Source organism: Colletotrichum costaricense, assembly GCF_030867565.1.
Source record: "Colletotrichum costaricense strain IMI 309622 chromosome Unknown Scaffold_9.1, whole genome shotgun sequence".
NCBI lineage: Eukaryota > Fungi > Ascomycota > Sordariomycetes > Glomerellales > Glomerellaceae > Colletotrichum > Colletotrichum costaricense.
Window position 1 is genome coordinate 2168990 of NW_026848238.1, and position 26380 is coordinate 2195369.

At 54.7% G+C, this 26380-nt stretch overlaps 11 protein-coding genes across 11 annotated transcripts; 6 read left to right on the forward strand and 5 right to left on the reverse strand.

Moving 5' to 3' along the window:
- Positions 1-449: 449 nt before the first annotated feature.
- CCOS01_09530 (uncharacterized protein) lies at positions 450-1037 on the reverse strand (the record flags this gene model as incomplete). Its single annotated transcript, XM_060457688.1, has 2 exons — positions 450-884; positions 1035-1037. The coding sequence occupies 2 exons, from the start codon at positions 1035-1037 to the stop codon at positions 450-452; spliced, it is 438 nt and encodes a 145-aa protein (XP_060312388.1).
- Positions 1038-1902: 865 nt separating this feature from the next.
- On the reverse strand, positions 1903-3157 carry CCOS01_09531 (pectate lyase L; the record flags this gene model as incomplete). Its single annotated transcript, XM_060457689.1, has 2 exons — positions 1903-2437; positions 2502-3157. 2 exons carry the CDS (start codon positions 3155-3157, stop codon positions 1903-1905), a joined length of 1191 nt encoding a protein of 396 aa, XP_060312389.1.
- Positions 3158-3577: 420 nt separating this feature from the next.
- Positions 3578-3793, forward strand: CCOS01_09532 (uncharacterized protein; the record flags this gene model as incomplete). The annotated part of the gene is made up of 1 exon (XM_060457690.1): positions 3578-3793. The coding sequence occupies one exon, from the start codon at positions 3578-3580 to the stop codon at positions 3791-3793; it is 216 nt and encodes a 71-aa protein (XP_060312390.1).
- A 1274-nt stretch (positions 3794-5067) lies between these two features.
- Positions 5068-6279, forward strand: CCOS01_09533 (Yip1 domain-containing protein; the record flags this gene model as incomplete). The annotated part of the gene is made up of 3 exons (XM_060457691.1): positions 5068-5436; positions 5562-5651; positions 5725-6279. The coding sequence occupies 3 exons, from the start codon at positions 5068-5070 to the stop codon at positions 6277-6279; spliced, it is 1014 nt and encodes a 337-aa protein (XP_060312391.1).
- A 1012-nt stretch (positions 6280-7291) lies between these two features.
- CCOS01_09534 (GDP/GTP exchange factor) lies at positions 7292-9423 on the reverse strand (the record flags this gene model as incomplete). Its single annotated transcript, XM_060457692.1, has 3 exons — positions 7292-7581; positions 7633-8230; positions 8281-9423. 3 exons carry the CDS (start codon positions 9421-9423, stop codon positions 7292-7294), a joined length of 2031 nt encoding a protein of 676 aa, XP_060312392.1.
- Positions 9424-10781: 1358 nt separating this feature from the next.
- Positions 10782-11105, reverse strand: CCOS01_09535 (uncharacterized protein; the record flags this gene model as incomplete). The annotated part of the gene is made up of 1 exon (XM_060457693.1): positions 10782-11105. One exon carries the CDS (start codon positions 11103-11105, stop codon positions 10782-10784), a length of 324 nt encoding a protein of 107 aa, XP_060312393.1.
- A 496-nt stretch (positions 11106-11601) lies between these two features.
- On the reverse strand, positions 11602-12141 carry CCOS01_09536 (uncharacterized protein; the record flags this gene model as incomplete). Its single annotated transcript, XM_060457694.1, has 3 exons — positions 11602-11681; positions 11738-11935; positions 12087-12141. The coding sequence occupies 3 exons, from the start codon at positions 12139-12141 to the stop codon at positions 11602-11604; spliced, it is 333 nt and encodes a 110-aa protein (XP_060312394.1).
- A 1765-nt stretch (positions 12142-13906) lies between these two features.
- CCOS01_09537 (uncharacterized protein) lies at positions 13907-15379 on the forward strand (the record flags this gene model as incomplete). The annotated part of the gene is made up of 1 exon (XM_060457695.1): positions 13907-15379. One exon carries the CDS (start codon positions 13907-13909, stop codon positions 15377-15379), a length of 1473 nt encoding a protein of 490 aa, XP_060312395.1.
- Positions 15380-16857: 1478 nt separating this feature from the next.
- CCOS01_09538 (uncharacterized protein) lies at positions 16858-18617 on the forward strand (the record flags this gene model as incomplete). The annotated part of the gene is made up of 2 exons (XM_060457696.1): positions 16858-17117; positions 17168-18617. The coding sequence occupies 2 exons, from the start codon at positions 16858-16860 to the stop codon at positions 18615-18617; spliced, it is 1710 nt and encodes a 569-aa protein (XP_060312396.1).
- Positions 18618-19111: 494 nt separating this feature from the next.
- Positions 19112-21173, forward strand: CCOS01_09539 (GMC oxidoreductase; the record flags this gene model as incomplete). The annotated part of the gene is made up of 4 exons (XM_060457697.1): positions 19112-19286; positions 19357-19767; positions 19837-20286; positions 20344-21173. The coding sequence occupies 4 exons, from the start codon at positions 19112-19114 to the stop codon at positions 21171-21173; spliced, it is 1866 nt and encodes a 621-aa protein (XP_060312397.1).
- Positions 21174-22729: 1556 nt separating this feature from the next.
- Positions 22730-24503, forward strand: CCOS01_09540 (LPXTG-domain-containing protein; the record flags this gene model as incomplete). Its single annotated transcript, XM_060457698.1, has 3 exons — positions 22730-22897; positions 22966-23223; positions 23289-24503. The coding sequence occupies 3 exons, from the start codon at positions 22730-22732 to the stop codon at positions 24501-24503; spliced, it is 1641 nt and encodes a 546-aa protein (XP_060312398.1).
- Positions 24504-26380: the final 1877 nt, after the last annotated feature.

The window sequence follows — 26380 nt, forward strand, 5'->3', positions numbered from 1 at the left end:
CTCAAGACCTGTTCCCATCGGTCCGAAGTCCCCCGTCTCTCTTTCTCCTTCTCTTCCCATCATGTTTTATAGTACAGTAGTATTAACAAATTTTCTTCGCGCAAAGCCCCCTTTTATCGTCTAACCGTGCCAATGCTGGCGGTGCCGTGAGCGCGCGCGCCAAAATAATCAAAAAAGAGATTCCACCTCCTAAAAACGCCATGCCATGCGGAGTCGAGTGAAGTTTGTTCCAATACAGTTTTCTGACCCTCGAGCAGCTCTTTGGCAGAGCACGCTCAGTGGTCATACCCCCTCCCATCCCTCCGTCGGGGTCCGTTCGTACATCGGTTCGGTCTGGCCCGGCCTAAGATCGCTCGTCGCAGGAGAAGCCTTCGTTGTCCGTTACTGCGTCAGCGTCCTCGTGACGACCGTCCTGCCGCCGCCGCCGCCGCAGTTCTTGCGGTGGCAGTTCACCGGTCCTTGTAAATCTTGGGCTTGAAGCCTTCCTTCACCTCAGCCTCGACCTCCTCCTTCTCCACCAACGGCCCAATCTCCTTTTCCAACCTCTCCCTCGCCCGGAGCACCTTGCTCTGGAGGTAGAAGCTGCCGCCCTTCTTGGGATCGTTGACGTCGAACAGCTTCTTGAAGCGCTCCATGACCTCGCCCGGGTTGGCGTCGGCGCCGTTCTTGCCGGGTGCCTCGACGTTGAGGATCTTGCACGCCTCGTCGAGGGTCATGCCCGAGCCGCCGGAGCCGGCACCCTTTGTGCCGGCGGGTGCGTTGCCGTTCTTGGCTTGCGCGCGGGCGTACTCGGAGGAGGCCTGCGCTTGCTTGTAGGCTGCGGCGAAGGAGCGACCGACGATGCGGGTGCCGACGAAGACGACCTGGGTGATGAGGCGGTACGCCTAAAGGTTGCGAGGGTTAGTCGGGTTTCGCTTCGCGGGATCGGTATGAGGTTGATGAGCTCTGGCGGCGCATTCGGGCTCGAAGGGGCGCGCGCGCGCGAGAGAGAGAGAGAGAGTAGGTTAGGAGGGGAAAGCTAGAGGCGAACTCACCATGTTTGCTGTATTAGTAGCCTCTGCGCGAAGGGCGGTAGAGATGTTGTTGATGGAGGCGGATCGATGCTCGATGACTGATCGCACGGTATACAGGGACCCGAGATGCGATGTCGCGCGTGTTCAGTACAGCTTGGCTGATACGGGGGGGCGCTGGGCGTAAAGATGGCTCGCAACCTATCCAAAAAAATCCATCGACGACATGGAAATTGCCGACGAGAAATTCCGAGCTTCCTGCGCTTCGGAGGAGCGGGTTTGGCCGGGCGCCGACAATTTTTTTCTCGGGCCTTCCGTGCATACTGCGCCACATATGGTCTCCTCAGCCACATCACTGATTCAAGTAGGCCGCCTCTCCTGTGGCTTGTTATTCACACTGATACCCGCGGGAAATGAGCAATGGATTCCCCTTGTCAACAGGGCACGGGGCTTGATTTTGAGTTTGAGTCCATCGTCGAAATGTTCCGCTGCGCTTGTGCTCTCTTTCAACGTCTCGACGGCACTGCATACCCATGGAACCTAAATTTCACCTCGAGTGTCTGATGCTCATGTTGTTTATTGCATAGAGAGCACGATGAAGAATAGGAGTTGGCGCAGGCATTCACAGCACAACCTCGAGGGGTTACTAGGCCGACCCGACTGTTCAGAATCTTGGTACATCAGTCTCCGTGACTGAGTAGCAACCATTCCGAAGCTTCCAGGGGACAAATCATTCAGGCAAAATCTCTAGCGCTGAATAAGGCAGAAGAGTCTTATAGGTAAGAGGATATGTACTGGTTGGTTTATGTACTCCGCTCTATGGCAGTCTAAGTATGTACAGATGAATTATTTACGGGATAAGATAGTATGTTCCAAGACGTGAAAACGAGATCTAGGACCAGGTGGTGGTGGCACCAATGGCCTCACCAGAGGTAGGAATCAAGAAGTTGCTCGCCACAATCTTGCCGTTGGCCTGGCGCGCACCCTTAACCAAGCTAACATCGACGCTCTTGAAGCTCGAAGCGGACCAGGTCGCGCTGCCGTCCCACGAGTTGCCGCTGCTGGTGGTGCCGCTGACGAGCGACGTCTGTCCCGACTTGGCCGTGGTCGCCGAGTTGGCGGCGGCGACATTGCTCTTGAGCGTTGACTTGGTCGTGATGGTCTGGAAGCCGACAGCGCCGTTGTTGTAGGCTGTGTTGCGTGTGAACTGGAAGTTGCCGGGCTGCTTGTTGTCGGTGAAGCCCTTGGCCACGTTGTTGAAGGCGATGCTGTTGGTGATGACGTGGTTCGCCGAGCCGACGTCGGCGGCGTCGCCGCCGCCCAGCTTGAAGCCGTTGCCGTCGCCCTGGAAGTCGGTGAAGCCCCAGCGGTTCACGCCGTTGCCCCATGAGATGGTGTCCATGATGGTGACGGGGGACTTGAACTCCCTGTTGTTGTGTTTGTTAGCCGGTGTTTAGGTGGGATGGGGGGATGTGGGAAGATATAACTAACCAAAGGTCCAAACCGTCGTCGACGTTCTCCCAAAGACGAGCGCCCTTCAGAATGTTACCCGTGCCGGAGCCCTCCTTGCAGGCGAAGCCGTCGGCGCTCTCGCCGTTCTTGCGGGGGTCGCGGTTGCGGTAGGAGTCGAGGTAGATGACCTGGTTGTTGCTCAGGGAGCCCTGCATCTGGAAGCCCGTCTCGTAGTTGTCGTGGGTGACGATGCGCTCAAAGTAGTTGTTGGATCCGTCGCGGAGGTAGACGCCGTAGGGGCCGTTGATGATGGTCAACTTGTAAAACTTCCAGTAGTTGGCCCCCTCGATGTGAAGAACACCACGGTCGGCGTTGGCAAGAGAGGAGTCGAGAGCGCCGGGGGTGCCGGGCAAAGCCTCTCCGTCGATGGTGACGGCCTCATCGTTGTAAGCCGTCAGGGTGTAGGGCTTGGCGGAGGTGCCGCTCTTGGTGATCTTGATGTTAGTCGTGGGCGAGTATGTGCCGGCACGGAGGTAGATGGTGTCGCCGGCAACGGCCTTGTCGACTGCAACTTGGATGGACTTGAGAGGAGCAGCGAGAGTCCCGGCAGCGCTATCTGAGCCGGCGGGCGCGACGTAGAGGTCCGCGGCCAAGACGACCGGGAGGATGGCGATGAGGAACCTGTAGAGACCCATGTTTGCTGTTAAAAAACCAAAAAGACCAATTGCAAGGTAAGGAATGAATGACTGCAGCAGTGAAGACTGATCGAGAGGGATCAGCTCTTGCCGATTAGCCGGCTGCCATCAAGCTTAAATACAAACTTCGCATCGTCAACAGGGAGCCCTCGTCTCTGAGAGCTGTCAGTCTAGGTCTTGATGAAAGTAACGCTGTACTTTCGTTGCAGACAGCTGCTATCCAGGCCGTGGCATTCTATTCGCAACCACCATTGACCCCCTTGTTAAATTGGGCTAGAAAGCAGACCGTCCTCCCGTTGGTGGAAAACAAACTCCACCACCGTAGGGCCGCCTCCTTGATGGAGACCTGGCTTCGAGGTAGGATCCATCGACATCTCCGTGGGATAGAAATCCCGGCAATCGAGAGATTCCCAGGACCGCATGAACGAGGGGTTCCCTGGGCTTACTAGGGATGCGGTCGAGGTTGTTGAAGAAGGTAATACGCGGTTTATGAGCCACGAGGGAGGACGGTACACCAGCGACCCCGACGGAAAAGCAGCTCGCACCACTTCCTCGGGCACCGGAGAGAGCCTCGACCGGAAGATCTCAGTCCACCATCTCGGAGAGCAGCCGTACACGGACTCGATGGAACGTTGACTAGGGCTTTAAATCGTATTGAGCAGGCACACGACTCAGTTGAGTAATGTCACGACACCAAATGGTCGGCTTTTCGAACGAAACATGCCCGAGGACCAAATGTCTATTTAGTGATAGCATAAGCACCTTAGAATGAGATGAGAACAAGGGAAACTTGTCCATCTTGGAGAGCGCATGCACTCTCTGACCTCGCGATGTTGTCCAGAACTTCTGATTCTGCGTGGTTTGAGTGGAGATGGAAGTCCACTGCCGTGATGCTTGGCGGCCCAGTCACCTCGTGGCCAGTTACCGATGTCATGGGTTGATAGGGGCTCCAGTGAAGAGAGTCAGGAGCAGCAGAAAACTGCCGCAGTCTGCCCACAAGCGTATTGTTTGGTTGGGGATTGGGTTATGTGGGCTGGCAGAAGAAGCGTCCATCCCCGGACGAACATCCTTGGAAGAATTGCTTGCCTAATCTGGCGGGCAGAAATTTGCGCTTTGTTTGACGCTAGATGGAAGAGGAATTGGCTGCCGTTGTTCGCTCTCTGGAGGCAAACACTTGCTGGAGCTGATGCTTGCAAGTTGCAGCAGAGAAGAGAGAATTGCGTGACGTTGACAATCTCAGCGGGATGATGACATGATCTAGTGACTTATGCGTAGCTGTTGCTTTATCCGCAGTTCATCTCATCCTACTGATGCATAATGTGTTCGTGGAATAATATACTGCTACGTCCACAAAAACTGGAGAACTGGGGAACAAGGAATGCCGGTCCAGGGTCGTCAAGAAAAGGTCCGAGGGAAACATGATCAGACGTTATCTTATCGATAGCAAGATCCCGTCAGCAGAGCTATCTTATCGATAAACATCTTTGCCTGACAGGCATTACTCACATGCCTCAAGGTTCAGGCAAGAAGGATTCTTCACGGCCCCACTCTACAGCTCCAGCGACCAGCCCTGACTGACGTGGTGAGCCTCGAAAGAAGCTACGTCTCCAATATCGCCAGCTCCAGGTACCACCTGTCCACTCACGCACCCAAACGCGCCTCGCAACCCCGGCGCAAAACGGCTCTCGAGCCCACGACCGACGACTAGCTCCTATATCCTACACACAATCCATTGGAACCAGATTTGCAACGGCACCTATCACGAACCGACGACGAAACGAAACGGAATCGAGGCGCGCCTACTCCAGACAAGGGGGTAGTAATCGAAAGGGCACTCCAACCAATTTACCTATACTAAACATACCTCAACCTCAACCTCAACCTCTCAAATCCGACATACACAGCAGACGATGTCAAACTACTACCAACCCCAACAATCCTACGGCCCCGGCGCAGGAGGCGGCGGCGGCGGAGGAGGAGGTGCCCAAAACCTCCAGTTCTACCCCTCCTCCTACTCCCCAGCCGGCGCCGTCTCGGGCCACGCAACCCCACAACAGGCCTCCTACGGCTACGGAGCCCAACCCGCCGCGGCAGGCGGCTTCGGCGGTGCGGCAGCCTTTGGCGCCCCTCCTGGCGGCGGCGTCGGTGTATCGGGTCGCATGGGCGAGCAGGGCGGTCTGCGCACGGGTTGGCTGGCGGCCTTTTCGACTGAAGGCTATGATGGCGAGCCGCCCTTGCTCGAGGAGCTTGGGGTCAACTTTGGGCATATTCAGGCAAAGGTGTGTTTTATTGGGTGTGATGCGCGATTGGGCTTGAAGCATTGGGAGAACTTGCTCCCCCAACCTCTATAAGAATGGATCTGAACATGGGGAGAGCATTTTGGCTGACCTTCGATGATTTGCAGACTCTGGCGGTCCTGAACCCCTTCCGCCGAATCGATCAACACCTAATGGACGACGCAGACCTCTTCGGTCCCCTACTCTTCGTCCTCTCCGTACGTTGCAAAACCCAAAACCTCACCTCCCTTCCCTACCACAAATACAAAGCTAACCTCTCTCCTCTCTCAGTACGGCACCTTCCTCCTCCTCTCCGGCAAAATCCACTTCGGCTACATCTACGGCCTCGCCCTCCTCGGAAGCACCTCCCTCCACATAATCCTCTCCCTCATGACGCCCACCGACGCCCACCCCTCAACAGCACCTCAGGCACCCCAATACGGCGGGCCCGTATCCTCCGTCGGTGGAGGCTACCCCGGCGCCCCGGACACCCACCACGACCACCCGTCGCGCAACGCCGCGGGCCACTTCTCCTCGACCCTGACCTTCACTCGCTCCTCCTCCGTGCTGGGCTACTGCCTCCTCCCTCTGGTGGCCACCAGCGTGTTCGGCGTCTTCATGCCCATGGACACGCCCCTCGGTATCGTCTTCACCACCATGGCTATCCTCTGGTGCACGTACTCCGCCTCGGGCATGTTTTGCGCTGTTGGACGGATGAGGGGTATGCGCGGGCTCGTGGCGTACCCGCTTGCGCTATTTTACGTCGGATTCGGTATCATGGGTATTTTCAGCTCTAGGGGCAGCGGCGGGTCTCTGGCCAAGGCGGCGGCTGGGCTGAAGGGTTGAGCAGGTAGGGTGACAACATGAAGGAAAACCTTAGAATCACCAAAAAGGCAAACTGGTGCCACGCGAGGAATCTCGAAAACGCCGGAACTGTAGAGGGCCAATCATACCAACAAGGGCACGGCGCATTTTGGTGTATACCATGGAAGTTGAGAGTTGTGGGAGCCACGGGAGAGGTGCGAGAGCCAATAGGAGCCCAAAAAGGAGCCACGATAGACGAACAAGGCAACGAGACAGACAGATGCATGCCCACGGCTACCAGAGGAGGCGGAAGCCAAAGGATCGACGATGCTTCACGTCATTGTACAATACTTTTAATCATGTTCAGACGAAGCCAGAAATAAGTTTTTTGATAGTCCAATGCCTCCTATCCATTCCGTTTTCCATGCTGCTAAAAAAGATAAAAATGCACAATGCCGGGCTAGAAGATCCTCTCGTAATATACACATCAAGTGTAAAAAAAAGGGGAGGATCAGACCTTGATAACTTCTCGAGACCAAGCATAGTATTACAGGAGACTATCATCAGTCTCCATAGCCAAACAGCCTCCGCGGCGGTCACGATCCTCCGCTAGGCACACAATAGGAGGGGCCTTGTCGAGCAGAAAATCCTCGTTGGTATCATAAGTTTGACTCCCCTTCGAGGCCGTTTCTATACCTGCCCATCCGTTCATGCCGAGTCGAAGCCTCACTGCCGCTCTCGTCCAGAAAAAATCTATTAGTCCGCTCAGGGGACATTGGAGAAAAAACCGGAAACTCGTCAAAATCAGATTGTTGCACGAATGTATCGTACCGCGAGTGAAAATGGCTCATGCTGAGAATGAACCAAAGGAAAAAGCATCGCGACTGGAATTGGTATGCCGCCTCGGCTCATGTATGGAGTCCACCTCTTGTTTCTGGTGATGGCGGCGCTTGCTCGTTCATCATCCGTGTTCTTGTAGAAGCCAGTCGTATCCGCTTGCTGTTATTTGGAACTCGCCGCCGCCCTGTCAAGGTTCAACCTTTTCTCTAAGAGATTAGAAAACAGGTCTGAAACCACCAGTGGCTGGTTGGGGCGCGAAGCCGTTGACCTTGGGAACGTCGGCAACACCTCCCAGGATAGAGTACTGGCCACCAGCGCCAGCGAAGACGAGCTTCTTACCGCGGACAGCGGTGTTGTCAATGGTGGTCGGGGTCTCGATATCCTCAGTCGTGCCCTGACCAGTCTGGTAGTTGGCAGAGAAGCCCCACGAGTGAGCCTCGCCCTTTCCGTCAATGGCAAAGTTGTTGTCGACACCAGCGGCAACGTATACACACTTGGCGATATCTAGTGACTTACGTTAGCGACACTCGGTAAGGAATGGACAGGTGAACTTACCCTCAACAGCAGTAGGCTTAGAGAGAATGCGGGGGTTGTTGCTCTCATCCTTAATGACGCTTTCCGCATCCAGCTCCTCGACAGGGATACCGACCTGGTGGCCATCCAGACGTCCCCAGGTCAAGAGCTTGCCGTCCTCGGTGCAAGCAAGAGAGTGGTGCTCGCCACCAGCAATCTGCTTGATCTTGTAGTTCTTGAGCGACTCGACAATGGTAGGACGCAGAACAACAGCGTCATCCTCGCCAGCACCCATCTCAATACCAGTCTCGGCAAAGTTGTTGAGACCCCAGGCCCAGACGGCACCATCCTTGCCAAGAGCAAAGCTGTGGTAGGATCCGCAAGCAATGCGGTCGACCTTGTTCTTGGGAAGACCCATGCTCTGGGGGATAAGGGAGGAAAGCTTGTTGCGCTCGATGATACGGCGCCCAAGCTGGTTCTGCTGGCCGCAGCCCCAGGCGACAACGACACCCTTGTCGTCAAGAGCGAGAATGTGGTTGGAGCCGGCAGCAAGGGCCGTGATGTTCTTCAATGTGGGAAGGTAGGCGGGAGTCTTCTGGATCTGGATCTTGTCGGTGAAACCGAGGATACCGTCACTCGACTGGAGAATGTTAGCTACTTATCACCTCATGCTGCGGTTAGATAGCTTACTCTGAATGTGCCCCATCCGTAAACCCTGCCATCCTCAGTCAAGGCGAATGTGGCACTGTCACTGGCAACGACCTGAGTGAACTTGACATCGGGAGCAAAGTTCGTCGCGTCAACGGCGGTGGGCGTGCTCTCGTGGGGGTTGATGCCGGAGTCGTCCTCGTCGTCTTCCTCCTCTTCGGCGTCAGCGTCGCGGAGTCCTCCATCCCAGTTGGTGTCGCGACCAAGAGCTCCCTGGTCGTTGACGCCCCATGTGAGGATCTTGTTGTCCTTGGTCAGAGCAACGACGTGCATGCCACCGCAGGCAACCTGGACAACACCGACGTCCTTGGCATCAAGCTTAGGGTTCAATCTCGGGCGCTTGACATCGACAACCTTCTTGCCGTCAAGCTTCTTGCTGCCGAGACCGAGCTCGCCAGAGGATCCCTCGCCGAATACATACACATCGAGGATCTGGGTCGGCGCAGAGTTGATCTTCTTGCCAATCTTGTGGGGGTGGGCTGGGGGAGGCTTGGGGGCAGCGACAGCGGCCTTCTTGGTAGCCTTCGCAGGCTTGACAGCCTCGGGCTCCTCATCCGCAGACTCTGTCGCCTTGGCCGATTCCGTAGCCTGGCTGTCGACCTCAGCAGTGTCAGTCTTTGACTTCTTTGCCTTGGGCTTCTCGTCTTCTGTCGCCTCCTCGCTTGACTTGCGCTTCTTGGTATCAGCGGCGGGCTTGGCATCAGTCTTCTTTGCGGCAGCAGTCTTCTTGGGCTCGGCCTTCTTCGCGGCAACCTTCTTTGCGGGCTTCGCGACCTTGGGCTCCTCTTCGGTCTCCTCGGCAGCCGCGGCCTTCTTCTTGGGGGCGGCAGCGGTAGTCTTGGTCTTCTTCACAGCAGGCTCTGCTGCCTTCTTGGTGTTCTTCTTGGGGGCAGGCTTCTCGGTCTTCTCGGGCTCCTCGGCCTCGGACGCTTCGACTTCTGATTCCTCCTCGGCGAGCTTGCGCTTCTTGGAGGCGGCGGTCGCGCCATTGGTAGTAGCTTCCTTCTTTCCAGCGGGTTTCGCGGCAGGCTTCTTGGTGATCTCGTTGCCCTTCTTGGCGAGGGGAGTCTTCTTCGGTGCTGCTTTGGGCTCAGCAGCCTTCTTGGGGGCGGCCTTGGGAGGCATGATCGTCAGGTGATGATATGATGTGTGCTTGGCGATAAAACGCGTGTAATGGGATGGGGATTTTGGTCAAATCGAAGGTTTCGCAGAGAACAACTGAAGAATCGATTCTTTGTGATGCGAATTGATGCAATCGAGATGAAGAACTTGAAAAGAAGAGAGTCAGAAGAGGAGGATTATTCTGGGTATGGGGGGAAGAAAGAAATTGTTTCGAGGGTAGGGCGGAAGTGACGCGACCGGAAGGTGCAGCTTTATTTTCTTGGGCTCTGGAATTCTGACCAAGCAGGGGTGGCGCTTTGTGGCTCTCAGCGCGGGCTTAGCTGCGGTGCGCTGCTGGCGGCCCCAGGGCCCAGTACGTAGTAGGTTCGTTCTTTTGCGCAACTGCCTTTTACCTAGTGCGATCCCGGGTGGGTACCTTCCATGGGTACCTGACCTTCTGGGCCGTTTTTTTGCGCAGCTATGGCCCGAGCTCCCGGGGCCGGGTGCAGTTATGTTCCAATGGGAAGCTGCGATCGATGATAGAGCTTCTGACCGCCCGGTCACACCTGCCCTTTTTCTTGCAGTTCTCCGGCAGAAAAGGCAATCGCAATGGAAGAGCCCGGCAAGAACAAAAAAAAATCATTCGAAAAATCCAATGGTGGGTCCTTCCCTTCCGGTGAGTCGGGGAAACCTCGCGTCGTCTGCCGATGCCCCTAGGATCCCCACGCCACGACGACTCGGCTTTCTTTCATTTCTTTGCAATTTGGCGCGAAATTGTGCCCGGCTGGACAAAAGAATCGGCTTCCTATGTTTTGCTTCCGAGATCCATATTGTTGTTTTATAGTGTTTGAGCTCGTCACAATGCGCTGTTGGTCCCGCCAGCCAGCCAATTGCTTATAGCCGCTCAGACAAAGCCGCGTCTTGACGGTCAGTGTGTAAGTCGACGAAGCGCGCTTGCCAGGGCGATTCCCCAGAATTGCATCAGACCAGACTACATGACATACTCCCTACGATGCGATACTGTCCTCTCCATTGTCCACAGAATCCAAGATGGTGCTCACCTTGATCATCAACAGCATTTCCCGAAAGATTTCAATCTGGAAGCAACAATGTCGATGCACACAGTGGCCCTAATAATACTACGCTTCAAGTATGGCATCTTGGTTCGCCTTTGGAAACGAAACCAAGTCACCTCCTCATGTCTAATTCGAAAGGTTGTTACCAAATGAATGCCATGTTGATTCTCATCGCTAGCTACTGGATGGTATACTTGTTATCGCTGGTGTCTTGTATCCGCAATTCGCTGTCGCATGAATGTCAGTCTCGTCTGGACTTCATATCGACACCACCAACCAATCCTTGGTCTGGTCGGAGTAACTCTCTCAGCGTTTCCCTTTTCTTCTGTTTTTCTTGTTCTTCGGTTTCTTCCCCCTGTTTCCGCCACCGCCTTGCTGAGGCTGAATTGGACCCGGCGCAGGAGGTTCCTCTACCTCGTCAGGCCTCTCTACCTCGTCAGACCCATCCTCCTCGTCGACCTCCTCTATTGTTTCCAGCCTCTCTTTTCTTCCAGATTCCTTAACCTTTCCGGGCTCCATTGGCTTGAGTGGCTCCGTAACCCTGGGCTCAGTCACGAAGAAGCTCAGTACCTTCGAGAAGCCCTTGCCGAAGTAGTTGGCCATGAAGAACGCCGCGAACATGATGAGCATCCTCTAGACGCGTTTCGGATTCGCCAACCACATCCAGAACTTCAGTCGCTCTGTCCAAAGATCCTGGTGCTCTTTCTGCCAACATCTACAGCGGCCCCAAACTTCTCGCAGCCATCTCTCAACCCGCCCGAACAAAAAGTCGTATGCCGGAAAAACGACTGGTCGATAGAAGCGCCATACCAAACGGCAGAGCGATACGGTCATAGTTGGGTCATAGACGAGAAATGCCAGGAGGAGGCAGCAGTAGACGAGCTCCTGGCGTAGAAGATCCGATATCCAGTAAGAAACGTCGAGAATCTGTGTGGTATTCATGTTGGCTGTTGGCCAATCCTATCGTCCAGTACCCATTGTGCGCTCCAAAGCAGCCGTGCCATCATAAACCATTAACGCCTTGTCCTCAGTTGTCGAACCCATCGCCGTCGGGCTGCAACACTAATCCCAGAGACCCTTGAACGCCGATCCTAATGCTACGAATAGGTTTGCAGGGGAAGTTAAGTTACTGGCGGGTGGTGAAGTCGATCTCGTGCTCAGATCGGTCATACGTGGTCGTGGCTGCCTTATCACATGTGCAGGCATCTAAGAAGGGTGTTAGCCATCATGCGAACGAGAGAAGAGAAGATCAATGAACATACCTGCGGGACGAGATCCGCAGGAACAGGTCTCGCCGGATGGCTTAGTGTTCTCTGTGGCGGCACGGTCGCAAGTGCATTCTCCAACGGGGCGGGCTCTGCACGAGCAGCGAGGTCCGGCGACAGCATTCTCGGAGGCGGCCTTGCTGCAGGTGCAGTGGAGGGCAGACTGCTTGCCGCAGGAGCAGGTAGCTTGCTGGGCTGAGGAGCAAGACGGGTTAGCTTGTAAAGTTTTGGTAGTGTCATTGTCGGTTATGGATGGTTTGAGAATGATAGTGTTCAAGGACGAGAGAGATGTCGAGATGATGTTGAAGTTGAGGGATCGGGGGATCAGGGGATGAGAAGTACATACCACAGACGCACTCGGCGCTCTTGCCGCAGCAGGTGGAAGCCTTGGTGACAGTCATTGTGATTGTTAAGTGGGAAGGTGAGGTTGGCAGAGGGTAGGATAGCAAGTAGAAACTGATTCTGAATGTAGAAGAAGTCGGGAGCGATGTGAGAGTTGTCTTGGGTTGAATTGGTCTGAATTGAACTGTATCGAATGGAACAGCATCCAAAAAGGCAGTCGCAGAGGGGTCCTTTTAAGCATCTGCGATGCAGGGACGGAGGGACCGAGTCCCGACGTCACGGTTCCTGCCCATCATGGTGGGTGATCCCTGCACTAGGTCATCAGCTACCCTTCCATTGGCTAGAGATCTTTTTGACCAATGGCAGCAGCTTCATTTCCAACAATGTGCCCAGGTTGCATCGGGCCATTTCCATGGCCAGATCCTGCTATGTCAGCCCATGTGTGAACGGTGCAATTGCATGACAGCGGGACGGGTAACTGTCATTTGCGCCCACATCTTTTTGGTCAGCATTTGACGACGGTGGCACGGTTGGCTCGCGTGGTGCGGCATCCTGGGTTTACATCCTGTGTACAGTATGATTAGCTTTCTCCTCAATGCGGATATGGATCTCTGAGATTCTATCCGGCAACGCCCGCTGCTAAGCTACCTTACACTGCTTCTGCACCCGTTGGTTGCTTTTACTTTACTCTCGTACATTGCTTCAATTAACAATCTCATATGCTAGCAAGCCATGCGTCATTCTACTGAACCTTTTGGCCGGCTGTGGGGAGGCAAACGCAGGGATTCCTCTAGTTTGAAGGATGCCAAGTTCCCCATGGTTCCAAGAATACATGCACCGCTTGCAGGCGCCTGCCCGTGTTCAAGCTAGTATATCAAGTCATGTCGCTAAACGTTGTCTTGGCTTCTGGCCAACGGCAAACGTCACCTCGCAAGAAATAGAATGTTAACCTTGGCTGTCTCCGTAACATCTCTCGATCCCGTTCTGTGGGTGCGGGCTCCGCTGATGCTTGATCATAATCATGAGCTGTGCCGCTTGCATTTTTTCCCATCAGAGCAACTGCCTGTCTTACTTCTGTGAGAGAGCGGCCGGTGTGCTATGCTTTGTCATGCTGATATATGATGCCATTGCTCGATAATTGCTATACATAACCACTAAGCTTTCATGAGCAGGCTTGAGTACTAGTCTTGCTATCATGAGAACACCAGTCGGCGTCAATAGCCAGGCTTCACTAGGAGCAATTTCCACCTGGACTAAGTGAACATACCGAAGGTAAATGGCTCGGGGTGAAATCCGAGTGAATCGTCCAAAAGATGCAATGGACCGTTGCCCCGGGTTCCTGCATACACGTCAACTTCCTTCATGTGCGGACCTTTGCTCCGTTTGCTCTGCCTGGTGCCTGATCGAGCACTCGACGAATACTCCTGATGCCCACACCCATCACCTTCCTTCATCTTGGGACCCGAATACGCCTCTATTTATCCTGGCGTCCGTTTGCTGCCATTCTTTCCAACTTGACCGCCTCGCCTCAGCCTTGGACTTACTTCCCCTCCTTCCAAAATAATCAAGCGGCTCGCAATCTTTTCTGTCTTGGCCTGATTTTTTTATCCTCAAGCTTGCCAGTCACAAAGTGGACTTCAGCAGCCCTACTTCCAGGTACCTTCCAAACTGCAGGGTGTTTGAGATTTCAAATCGTGAGTACCTCACTCTCGCCCACAACCTGATCAAACCTTCATTTTCTCATCTTCAAACCATCAGATACAGCAAGAAAAGGCATCCATCCCAACATCAGCTCTCACCATCTCTCATCCCTAAAGCTCCAAGATGGTCGTCCCGACTGACCCCAAACTCCTCTCCATTCTCGCCGACAGAGGAGGCGTCAACATCAGACAGCTCGAGGTCGGATACCGTCAATTCGTCGACAAGATGGTTCCCAAAGTCTTGTGGGGAGCCAAACCCTCCAGAATCGACCTCATTCACCCTCCCGAGCCCTTCATCGCCCGCCGCGCCTACAAGCTCACCTTTGACGAGCCTCCCAAGACCGGCATCCCCAAGCAGCTCATCCTCGACGCCAAGTTCGGCCCCAGCCCTATAAACGCTGGCGTCTTTGTCAACATCACCAACCCCGTCGGCAACGTCTCCACGTTTGACACGGCAGGGCGTTGTCAAGAGATCGCTCGCTCTTGGCTCCCCGATCTGGTCCCCCGCGTCATCCGCGTTGGTGTCTATGAGACGGATGATGGCGATGTCGATTACATCGTGACAGAGCACATCCCCAACACAGTGACCCTCGACAAAGTCTGGTCCTCCCTCACTCCTCAGTCGCAGGACCGCATCATGGGCCAGCTCGTCACTGCGCTTGAAACCCTCCAGAAGGAACATGGCTTCTCTGAGAAGGATATTGAAGAGACGCTCAGGGCCGTCGATCTGTCCGGCAACATCGACTACACCGCCCCCGTCGTCCTCAACGGTCCCAAGACCCCCGAGCCGATTCCCCTGGACCAAATCCCCGCCTGGCCTCCGCAGTTCACCTCGCAGAAGCGCGTCCGCCTCCTTCTCCAGCGCTACGCCAGCGAATTCCGTCCCGCCCGCCACCACTCCCCAGCCACCACCTTTACAGAGCGCAAAGACGGCAGCTTCAACATCAGATTCCCCAGCGCGGATCATCCAATGGACGTCCAGTTTCTCACATGCAGACACATCCAGGAGCTCGGCAGAGCCCTCGTCCTCTGCCACATGGACCTCGAGCCCCGCAACATCCTCGTCAAGCTCGTTGAGCAGCCCGCCAGCGATCCCGCCGATGGCAAACCTGAGAAGGAACTCCAGCTGGCTGGCATCGTCTCCTGGCAAAAGGCTACTTTCGCCCCCTTCTCCATGGAGCGAGGTCTTAAGGATGCGCTGCTCGGCTGCCAGTTCAACTCGGACTACGCGTGGTACAGGCTCTTTGTCGAGCGCACCAAGCACCTAATCCCGGATCAATTCTCCAATGCTAACGAGCATGTGTTGGCGGCCATGGTGAGCATGCGCTTCGCTGCTCGTGCGCTGGACTGCAACTACACGACGACAGCCCACCAGCAGCATTTCTATGCCATGGAGAAGATTACCATGACCTCAAACCGGAAGGATGGATGGGTCAGAATGCCTGGCGCCCAGGACCATGAGTCGCCTTCGGACTCGGAGTACCGAGAGATGGGCAATGGTCTTGTGCGCAAGCTGCTCTATAACCACTTTCAGACGATTCCGAGACACAGCTGGCCACAGAGGATTGTGGATGCCTTTGCCCAGTATGATGCTTGAGCTGTCGATTCTTGGACAGTCTTTGTCGTGCCGTGGTCACCGGGGAAAGCTACGTTCTTCTGATGGCATTAGGAGTTAGAGAGAAAATCTCTTCACGCTTGGGCAGTGCGAATCTTTGCAGAAGACAACGAAGACTGTCCTCGGCCATCACCTGCTTTGTATCCTGGGAGGAACGTCATCTTTCCGAAAGTACATAGCGCGTGGGACTGATATGGGGGTTATCGGCATTGTATCAGGAGGAGATAAACGCGCCTAGTAGACTAGCAGATAACTAGGTCTAGACAGCCTCTCATTCAATCGATTGTCCATGACATTGCATTTGCGCCTTGTTCGTCGCCGTTCCTGTGCTCTTAGTTTATTGGTGCCGATTTGACATGGCGGGGCAAGGAGCTGAACATTGGGAGTGAATATCGTGCTTACTAAGCCAGGTATCTGTTTCATCAAGGGTCAAAGCTCTGTGGACACTCTGAATCCCTTGGTCACACCAAATTGAACCGCTTTCTTCTTGCAATGTCTCTACTCTGAGGCCGCTGTGACTAACATGTTGCTGCAAAGCCAGACAAGGCTGATTATCCCACAGTTCAAAGCTTACCAGATTCTTTCCCATCCATGATAAGCGAGGCAACACCCCCGGCGATGTTGACTCTCGGATGTGAAGGACATTGGATCTCAATTTCACATTATTCGATCTTGGAGCGTGGTATGGGAATCTCCCATCTATCTCATGATTGCTTTTATCTTCGGGATGGACGAACCAAACGCATCAGGAGTGTTACAACTGAACTCTCACCCAGGATGAATTGCCTTCCTACCTTACTCATTGCTTTGCTTGGTGTCAAGCCTAGCTTCAAACCTCAACTCATGCCACAGAATATTCCGGCAACGCCTCTAGTCCTTGGGCCCTTACCTAGAGATGAGTGCATGGTTTGCTCTGAAAGTATCGCAATATCCTAGAGTGTTCTGTCAAGGTCAGACACAAAGCCCTCTTCCATCGAAACCCAGCGACCAGGTTAAAGATAGAAGGCCCGAGTCCTCAGTCCCCCATGTTACTTATTGTCTCACGACATCACCAAGGACGGCAGAAGAGGCCAATCGTAATGTTTCCCCATAGTGCGTGAAATTACACGAGGGTACTCGCAGTGAGCCTCCGGTCCAGCTTTCTCCTCACGTAACTACTTCCAAGGTTCTCTTTCCTCTCTTTCAACGGCCAGTGGCATTGGGAAGGAAGGCCTATCCGGCATCTTGCCGCATTCACTTGCCTTTGTCCAGGGACCTTACTTCCTTCCCACTTTCACGTCTGCTTTGTGTATTTCTCTCAATTCTTCAAAGCTGCTCACTTTCTACTTTCGTTGGCCTTTTGCCCTTCAATACCATCTACTCTTTCTCTCATTTCCCCTTCTTTCCCTCCTTTTCTCAAACGTCTTTCCTTCACTCAGTTTGTTGAGGGCACTAGAGGATATGCGATCCATCTAGCAACCATGGCGAAGCTTCGCGGCTTCATGATCTTTCTTTTGATATCAACCATCGCCGACGCAAATCTCGCCACGTTCTGTCACTCTGCTGTCGAGCCATCGTTGACCTCACTCTCGGACGAAGGATATTTGCAGACTCTGGCAACGACTCGAGCTCCCCAGGAGCCTGAGAGCGCTTCGGCCGGGAAAATCCTGCTAGAAGAGCAGGCCAGCCAGAAGCAGGATGATATAGCCCTTCACCAGATGTGGGCGAGACAGAACCTCACGTAAGTACAAAGTTCACTGCGCCTAGATTGACGCTAATCATATGGTCTAGACCACCCGTTGAAGCGACATTTCAAATCACCACCGTCACTGTTGTCCGAACGGTGACTGTCGAGCTTGCTAGCCGAACCGAAGTGATCTGGGCGCCTCTTCAGCAGACCTTGACTTTCATCAATCCCACCCTGGTCTTCGAGACGAATATCGTTACCGCGTCGCAACCTCGAAATATTGCAGTGCGAGATGCGGCAGACGCCATCGCATCGGATCAAACGGCGATTACCGAAATATCCTCGACCGACACGCACTATCTTGAAGGTGCTGGCTTCTCATCGCACCCGGCTCCTGTTCGGAGGCAGACCCCAGCTTCAATCAATAGGGTTTCCGTAGTCACCATCGAGATCACGACCACAATAGTGGCGAGCGGCACCATCGTCCGCACTGTCACCATCTTCGAACCTATATTCGTTTCTGTGACGAAGACGCCTACTCTGACGTCGACGATCTTTACAACCACGACCCTTCCCATTAAGGATGGCGGTTCCAACTCACCTGCGATCGCACCATCTCCACCGGCTAGCCACAAGGTCATTTCCAGCGATGGCGCTCAGCAGACTCCATCGTTTGTAGGCCTCAAATCTTCTTCTGTCACGGCAACGACGCCAAAAGCCCTTGAACCCACAGAGCTTTCGGTCGTCTCCAACACCATAGGCGCACCCGAGAGCAGTCGCATCCGCTCAGAATCCGATACTCCTCGCAGTACCTTTACATCATCCTCAGTACTTCCAAGTCCATCGCCTGTGACCAATGACGGTAACTCAGCAAGGGTTGGGCCCGCAGCGAGCAGTAGTCCCTCTATGAGATCAACTTCGACGACGGCTGTTCCACCCTTTACGGAAACTCTTCTTCCTCCAACTGAGCGCATTGCCAGGCCATCGTTGAGTCCTGGAGTAATCGCAGGCGTCGCTGTAGGCGCAACCTTTGCTCTCACAGCTCTGATCCTGCTATTCCTCTGCATACGTCGACAAAGGTCCAAACGCAGGCGACATCTTCAGTTGAACGAAGACGACCGTTACATGACATCTGCCATAGCTGCTACCGCTATGATGAATCGGCCGACATCTAACGCTTTAGCCTACGATCGACCTTGTCAAATGCCGCGAACCGAAGGCAGCAGTGGCAAAAGTTCCGAAGAAGAGCAGGTGCGAATTGTCATTCAGCCCGTCCCCAAGAAAAGAAGCATGAGCAGCGTGCTCTCGGCCATACCAAAGGTTTGGCCTCGACCACCGGGATATACCGGCAAGGCATACAGCTTTTCTGCAGGCGGGAGCGGCGAAACGACTCCAAGGGAGCCGGTAGGATGGAGCGTTGAGAGCGAGTATGGAAGCTCGGGCAATCTGGATGCATCGCGAAGTGGAGGATATCAGGAAGCCATTGCCTCGAAAGGGCCGGCAGCAACCCACTCCAGGGCAAATGACAGATGCGAGACGGGTTGGATCAGATGAACTAACGCAATGAATGGAGTAGTTATCCCAAGACTAATGACATACGGGTTGTGCTTTCTAGAAGTGTGGAAAGTTCACCGGTCGCTTTGAGTAAGATGGGGCTCTTTCGCTCACCGATGCAAATCTTACCCGCAATGCAAAGTGAGATCATACCACAATCGGTACAACCTCCGTCGACGTATCATTACTCCGTTGTGACAGAACTCAGCACACTGCATCTAGTAGCCTATTCCGAGGCCCAGCCCACCGATTCGTATGTCGCACTGCAGAATACAGTTGGGATGTTGCATTGGCACATCACCGGTGCGGGGTTCTTAAATAAGCAAGGTGAGCAGATGTTCATTCAGTCATTGTTGGATTGCACCAAAGAATTGGCTTCAACGTACTTAAAGTAAGCGCTTTCCGTCAGACATGGGGAGTTGTTCTGAGGCCGGTCGTCGCTATTCTTCCATGCACGAAGTTCGCCTCCGATTTCCTCAACCACCGGACCGAGCATGGTGTCTAAACTAGCGATTGGACTCCTGTTCGCGACAGCTTTAGTGCTAGGACAACATACTGAGCAGGTCGAAAGAACTTTCGACTCAATCGCTGAGCAGTATGACTTTATCGTGGTTGGGGGCGGAACAAGCGGCCTGGTCGTGGCCAACAGACTGAGCGAAGATCCCGAAAGTGAGTCTCAGCGTCATCAGTAGTCTCAAATCCAACGTATCTGATGCTGATTCACTGTGTGTGCTCTCAGAAACGGTATTAGTCGTCGAATACGGAGACTTTGCCAACACAATCAACGTCACCGTGCCCTACTTTGCAACCTACGACCAGTCGGCGCGCCTCTACAACGTGACGTCGGTCCCTCAAACCCATCTTGGTAATCGTACATCCCGCCTTCGTATCGGTGCTGTGGTTGGCGGAGGCTCCACCGTCAACGGAATGGCTTGGGACCGTGGCTCTGAAGCCGACTATGATGCGTGGGAAGCCCTTGGGAACCCAGGTTGGGGCTGGGCGACCCTTCTCAAATATTTCCAAAAGTCGTCTACGTTCGCGCCGCCTGTGGGTGAGTATGTCGAGGAGTACGGGTACGAATGGAGCGAGAATGCGTATGGCGATGGACCCATTGAGGTCGGGTTTCCTTCATGGCAGTGGCCGGAGTCTGGTAAGGTGACCTCTCGACTCTCGACGAAGTTATGCCCTCCTTGATCAATCTGCTGATGTCAATGAACAGCTCTCATGGCGCAAGCATGGGCTCAGGACGTCAAAGTGCCCACGTTGAAAGACGGTGCAGACGGGGACAATGTTGGCGTTGCGTGGCTCCCGCAGAACTCTGGCGGTCCTAACGCAACTCGATCTACCGCCGAAACCGCGTACTTCAACCCTGTCAGCGCCCGCGAGAACTTGCATTTACTTATACGTCACTACGGTGCAGCAATAAAGTTTGAGGGGAACACAACGACCGGTGTAGTAATTGGCAGTCGTGATGGATCTGAGACCAAGTTCGTGGTATCTGGTAATGTCGTGCTTGCGGCTGGTGCAGTTCACACCCCTCAACTACTCCAGTTGAGCGGTATTGGCCCAGAGAAGCTCCTAAAGTCTCTGGATATAGACGTGGTGGTCGACTTACCGGGTGTTGGTGCGAACTTCCAGGACCATCCCTCCATCTTCATGGTTTACGACTGTGAGTTGAACAGCCACTTTAGAATTCCTTTCAGAAGGCTAATCTCTCTTCGCAAAGTTGCGAACGACACATCTATCAACCCCACCCTCATGAACAACGAATCCTTCTACAACGAGTCCTGGGCAGAGTATGAAGCCAACAGAACCGGGCCACACACACACGCCTGGGGAAACCGCGTCGTCTTCACATCCCTCCAAGACCTCGATCCAGACAACTACCAAGCCATCGCAGACGCCGTCACAACCCAAGACCCGCTGCAATATCTTCCTGAAGTCTACGCCGAGAACCCGGCACTCCTCGAGGGCTTCAACCGCCAGCGTGAGATCCTGAGCCAGAGATTCCGCAATCCAAAGGCAGGCGTCATGGAATTTACCTGGGGCGGCGCGGAAACCGTCCCCGTAGCCCTCCAGAAACCCCTCTCGCGCGGCACAATCACCATCAACAGCACGAACCCGGACCCCGGATCCTCCACCCCAGGCGCCGGCGGCGCACAAGTCGACTTCAACACCCTCTCGAACCCAATCGACACCCTCCTCCTCCTCCGCGCCGTCGCCAAAGCCCGCGCCTTCATGGCGAGTCCCAGCGTCGAGACGCTTGCCGCGGTGGAGATCCTCCCGGGCCCGGGCGTCACCAGCGACGCTGAGATTGAGACCCTCATGCGGGAGTCGTGGCTGTCTTCGAGCCTCGATCACCCGGTCGGCACGGCGGCGATGATGCCGCGGGATCTGGGGGGCGTTGTGGATAGTGGGTTGAGGGTGTATGGCGTCGAGGGGTTGTGGGTTGTGGATGCGAGTGTTATGCCGATGTTGCCTGCGGCGCATACGCAGGCCACCGTGTATGCTGTTGCGGAGTACGCGGCTGATCTTATCAAGGGTGCTGGGAAGTGAGTTGGTGAGGGTGGGAAGACGGGACTAGCAAACTAGCAACAGAAGTCCCATCTTCTTCACAAGCCGCTAGGGTTTGCGTCGTGAATTAAGCTTATTCCAACTTCGAGTGCTCCCATTAGCCGCTCGGATCCACCGAGACTATAGTGCGCGCTGTGTTCACACAAATCGAATGTTCAGTATGACTGGGTCATTGAATAAGAACAGTCTGTCGATGCACGCTTATATCATTGCCAGGTGGCCGACCCAAAAGCCTCAGGCCCAGTTAACCTCGCTTCCCTAGCACCCATCTCTCGTCTCCAAGCCTCACAGCCAGCCATTTACTACCAAACGACTCTCACAATGAGCGTCTTCCTCAAAAGTGCATTCACTTTCTTCTTTGCCTTGTTCCTCCGCCCTTTGGAAGTCGCTGCCCAAGCTCAAGCATCCATCGGAGGAAGCCTACCGGCGCTTTTGGTAGTCGGTACGGGCCGAGATGCTCGTTTACTGGGCTACTTGAGTGCCTACAAGCTACAATTGAGGGACTCGTATTCCGAGTCTTCTATGAGAAACATTGCGATGGAGATGGTGTGCTGGAGATGGTGTGGCGGGTGGGTGGTGTTAGTTGCCCCCTTTACCCTCGTCATCGAGCAAGCCCGTCACGGCTTCGGCCACGATCTCGGACGAATGCTCTTCTCGAGTCGAGAAGACTTGAAGAGAGAGGTCAAAGTAGCGCAATCGATTCCCGCTTCATCGCAAATGCTGACGACACCTATTGCTTGTCACGACCAGCTATATATATACAATAGATTCCACAAAGGAAGTAGGCAAACCGCAAAAGTTCAATCTTTGGTAGATTAAGTTTAGTCCAGCCGTTGCCACTAGCAGTGTATCCGCAAATTACTCGTCGAACATGAGCCGAGCTCATCGTTCACTATCGCGCGACCTCACCCCGCCATGCAACAAACTTGCATTGGGGCCATTTTCCCTTCTTTCCCACAAGATTCGCCCGAGACATGACTGCAGATTCACAACAAACCCCACCACGGCTCATAATCGTGGCGAGAAAAAAATAAAGATTAGGCAATCATCAAAAAACACCCCTTGCTAGCGTTGATCGGATTCCGTTGCGAGGCCCCGGGTGGGGGGAGCTTGGAACCATGGGAGCAATGGGAGCTTTCTTCAGTGAAACCATACAAGCACACCAATGGGATGGCGTTGATATCTTCGATACCCTGGAACCAAGTGGTCTCAGGGTCGCATCGCACCACGTACCGAGCATCTCGAGTCGGACTGGTGCGAGAGGGGGGACTGCATGTCTAGTCTAAGTCTGCCGGTCCAGATCGCCTAGTTGTCTTGGCGTGTATACTTACCTGCATGATGGTATTTCCACAGATCGCGCCCGTCTTTTCCCTTTTTTTCTTTTCTTTTTTTTTTCTTTGGGGTTGTTTAAAAGATTCTTGCGCTGCTGTTCTTTTTCCTCATTGTTAGTTGACTTGGTCACGGCGGCTTCCTTACTTGAGGTTTCCCGACTTTTTGTAGCATTGAAGGGGGACTAGTTTCCAGAGAAGGCCGCAATCATGGCAAAAGCGGACCTTGTCGAGATGCAGCAGCAAAAGGGCGGCTACGACGCCGTCAACACGACGAGCTCTTCGGGCAACACAGACGACGGCACCAAGAACAACCACCACGAGAGCGGCGCCTACCCATACACGACCGATGGCGGCACGGGCGACTCGACGCTCAGGGTAAGTCACAAGCGCAGTCTTCCTTACCGATGTCACGAACGGCAACTGACACGGGTACTTGCTGGTAGCGTCTCTTCTCCTTTTGGCAGCTCTTGGCCTTTGCCCTGATCTTCATGTCCTCGTGGGAGGTCATGGCGATGGACATGGGAGCGACGTTCTACAACGGCGGACCGCAGACGCTGGCGTGGGGTATTGTTCTCGTCGTCGTCGGCGCCATGGCGCAGGCGCTCTCCATGGCTGAGCTTGCGACCATCCAGCCCATTGCGGGAGCGCAGTACCACTGGACGCATTTCCTTGCGCCAGAGAAGCACCGGCGGTTCATCACGGTATGTCTCTCTCTCTCACACCACACGTCTTCCGGGATCCGGACTGACATCGGCTACCCTCGCAGTGGATGCAGGGCTGGGTAACCTGGTTCGCCTGGGTTTCCGCCCTCGCGGGCTCCGCCGCCTCGGAAGCAAACATCATGATCGGCCTCGTCAGCACAAACTACCCCTCGTACACCTTCCAACCCTGGCACATTACCATGGTCATCATTGCCCAGCTCGTCGCCTGCGCCCTCATCAACATGTACGCCTTCCGCACCATCCCCTGGATGGAGCTCCTGGCGGGCGTCCTGCACGTCGTCCTCTGGCTCGTCTTCGTCGTCGTGCTGTTGACGCTCGCACCCCGCGCCTCGGCTGAATTTGTCTTCTTCGAGCGCACTGTTTCCTCCGGGTGGACGAATGGCTTTGTGAGCTGGAATATCGGCATGTTGGTCCCCGCGTGGGGGTTCATTGGGTTCGATGGTGTCGTGCACATGGCGGAGGAGACGAAGAAGGCGAAGCAGGCCGTTCCGCGCGCGATGCTGTGGACGATTATCCTGAACGGCGTGCTCTCGTATGGGATCATCCTCGCCATCCTGTTTGGCATGGGCGGCGACCCGGCCACGACGGAGGCGATTCTGAGCTCCGACTACCCCATCATCCCCTTACTCTTCAACGCCGCGGGTCCCGCTGCCGGCACAGCCATGGTCGTCGGCCTCCTCGTCATCACTTTTTGCGTCGTCGCCGCCTCGCTGGCGTCCGTGTCGCGCATAACATGGGCCTGGGCCCGCGACGGCGGCCTGCCGCGGTACTTTGCCAAGATCCACCCGACGCACCGCGTGCCCATCCGCTCTGTCTGGCTGCCGTGCGTCATCGTCACCTGCCTGTCGCTCTTCACCGTCGGCAACAACGCGACGGCGACGGTGTTTTCGGCGTTTACCGCGCTCTCGTCGCTGGGGTTGTATGGCTCGTACATCATCGCCATTTCCTGTATGCTCCACGCCAGGCTGACGGGGCGGATCGGACACGGGGCCGGGTATCAGGTGCAGTACGGCGGGTGGTCGTTGCCGAGGGGCTGGGGAACGCCGATTAATGTGTATGCGCTGCTGTGGTCGATGTATCTGAGCGTGTGGTTGCCGTTCCCGCAGACGATTCCGGTGACGGGGACGGAGATGAACTATGCGGGGCCGATTTATGTTGTTGTTGTGGTTGGGGCGGTGAGTTTGTGGTTTACGTGGGGGAAGAAGCATTGGCCTGGGTTGAATAAGAGTGCCATTGATAATGTGGTGGCGTATAATTGAGAGTGAGTTGAGATGGGAAAGTCTGGTTTGAACCAGACTTTGTAGATGATGAGTTATTAGACTACTATAGAGCCTCGTGGAGTTGTGCAATTCGACTCAAGTCTTTGATGGAATTCCTGGCATGAAGAGTAGAAATGAGAGTGAGGGATTGCTTGATCTGATGGATCTCAGTGCGATTAGCTTGAGAGACGTGGTAACCAGCGACTCTTCTCGTTGACCGTGTCCTCGATAGATATGGCCAACCTGTTCTCATCTCAGAAAGCCGGTGCCTGGGAATTACACGCGGCCGTGATGACTGGCTACATCAGGCACCGACGGCCTGGGTAAGAGCATTGCGTACGTGGGCCACGAATGCCACGCTGACATGAGGTGAGATGTGGCATCTCCCATCGACAACGTGTCCGCATCCTACACCAGGACCCGGGTATCTGGCATTTGATCTCGCGATGCTGATCCAACAGACAAGTCTCGGTGAAAGGTGAAGATGGAACACCCATGAGTGGGTTGTGTCCCAAAGCGGCAAGATGCGGAGAGAAGCGGCAAGGTGGAACAAGGCCCCGATCGTCGGGCGGGACCGAAAGGCGCTAGCAGACGTCACATGGCGCTCAGATACGGGGGATGCCTGGATGCAAAACACGGTGCCTGTATCAGTCGTGGATGTTGTAGGTATTTGGGTGTACCGGTAGGCTGTACGCAGTAGACGGTAGTCAAGGACTCGTTGTATCTAGAAGCGTTGGATGGAGGGAACATGTTTGCTCGGTGAGTCAAGCCAGGAACCAGACTTTGCTGCGAATGAACACATGTCCATCTATGCCAAACAGGGGCGTTGAAAACACGGTGACCAGCAGGTCTCGTGAGTATTTAGAGGGCCGTCTCTAACCTCGGTGAGCCTTGTTGAACAGTTCGAAAGACCTCTTTAAGTTGGCTGCCTTGGGACGATGAGATGAGAGCTGTGTCACGAATCAGCAGGTTCCCTGTCTTCATCCCTTCCAATTGTCCGGTTTCAGCTCCCTTCCTCTCCGCAGCTTACCTCATCCGTTGACCGCTCACCGTTATCGGCTTATCGCCTGGCCGAGCTGACACCGACGACAACCTTATCGCACCTTATCCAGCCCCTCGATGACGTCCACCAAGGTACCTAATCGCATTGCATCTCGCTGAAAGCACCAAAGCCAAGATCTCTCACCGGGCGCCCCCGCCTTGACTTACCTTAGGTATTCTACCTTAGTCAAGTTACTTTGGGTATGTAAGGTACTTTTCCCACCTAATACTATGCGGCAGGTACATTCCCGTTTGACCCTTGGATCCAACGGCAAGTGCCCGTGATGCCCGCTGCACCCGCCTGTTTTGTCCTCGTGCTCAGGGACCCCACCTTACCTTGCCCCCCCAGCGAGCACCGAGCGCCGGTTGCTGCTTCCGCGTGCTGTCTGCTGTGTAAGCTGCCGTGTACCTTGCCTTACACACCCGTCCGCATCCGCAATCCTGCATCTTCCATCTGCTTGCTCCTCCACAGCTTTTGATTAAACCCTTTTCTTTCTTTCTTTCTTCCATTCTGTCCGTCACTCCGTGTCTCGTCCCGCGGCTGGCTGACACTCATAGTCGAGATCCTACCGATACTCACACATTACCTATCAAGCTAGACGGACCTTGCAACCTCAAACGCTACCCTTCGCTGCTCATCCCACGTCAGCCCCCCCGCCTGACGTCGGCTTGTGCTCCCTGCGACAGCTGCGCGCGCTGACCGAGCCGTGCAAAGCTACCTGTGCCGACAACGCTCTTCCATCTCTTCTTTAGTTCCGAGCAAACCTTCTTCTTCCCTCTTACACCTCTACCTCCTCTCCACCTTGACGACCTTATCGAGCCCTCATATCGCAACC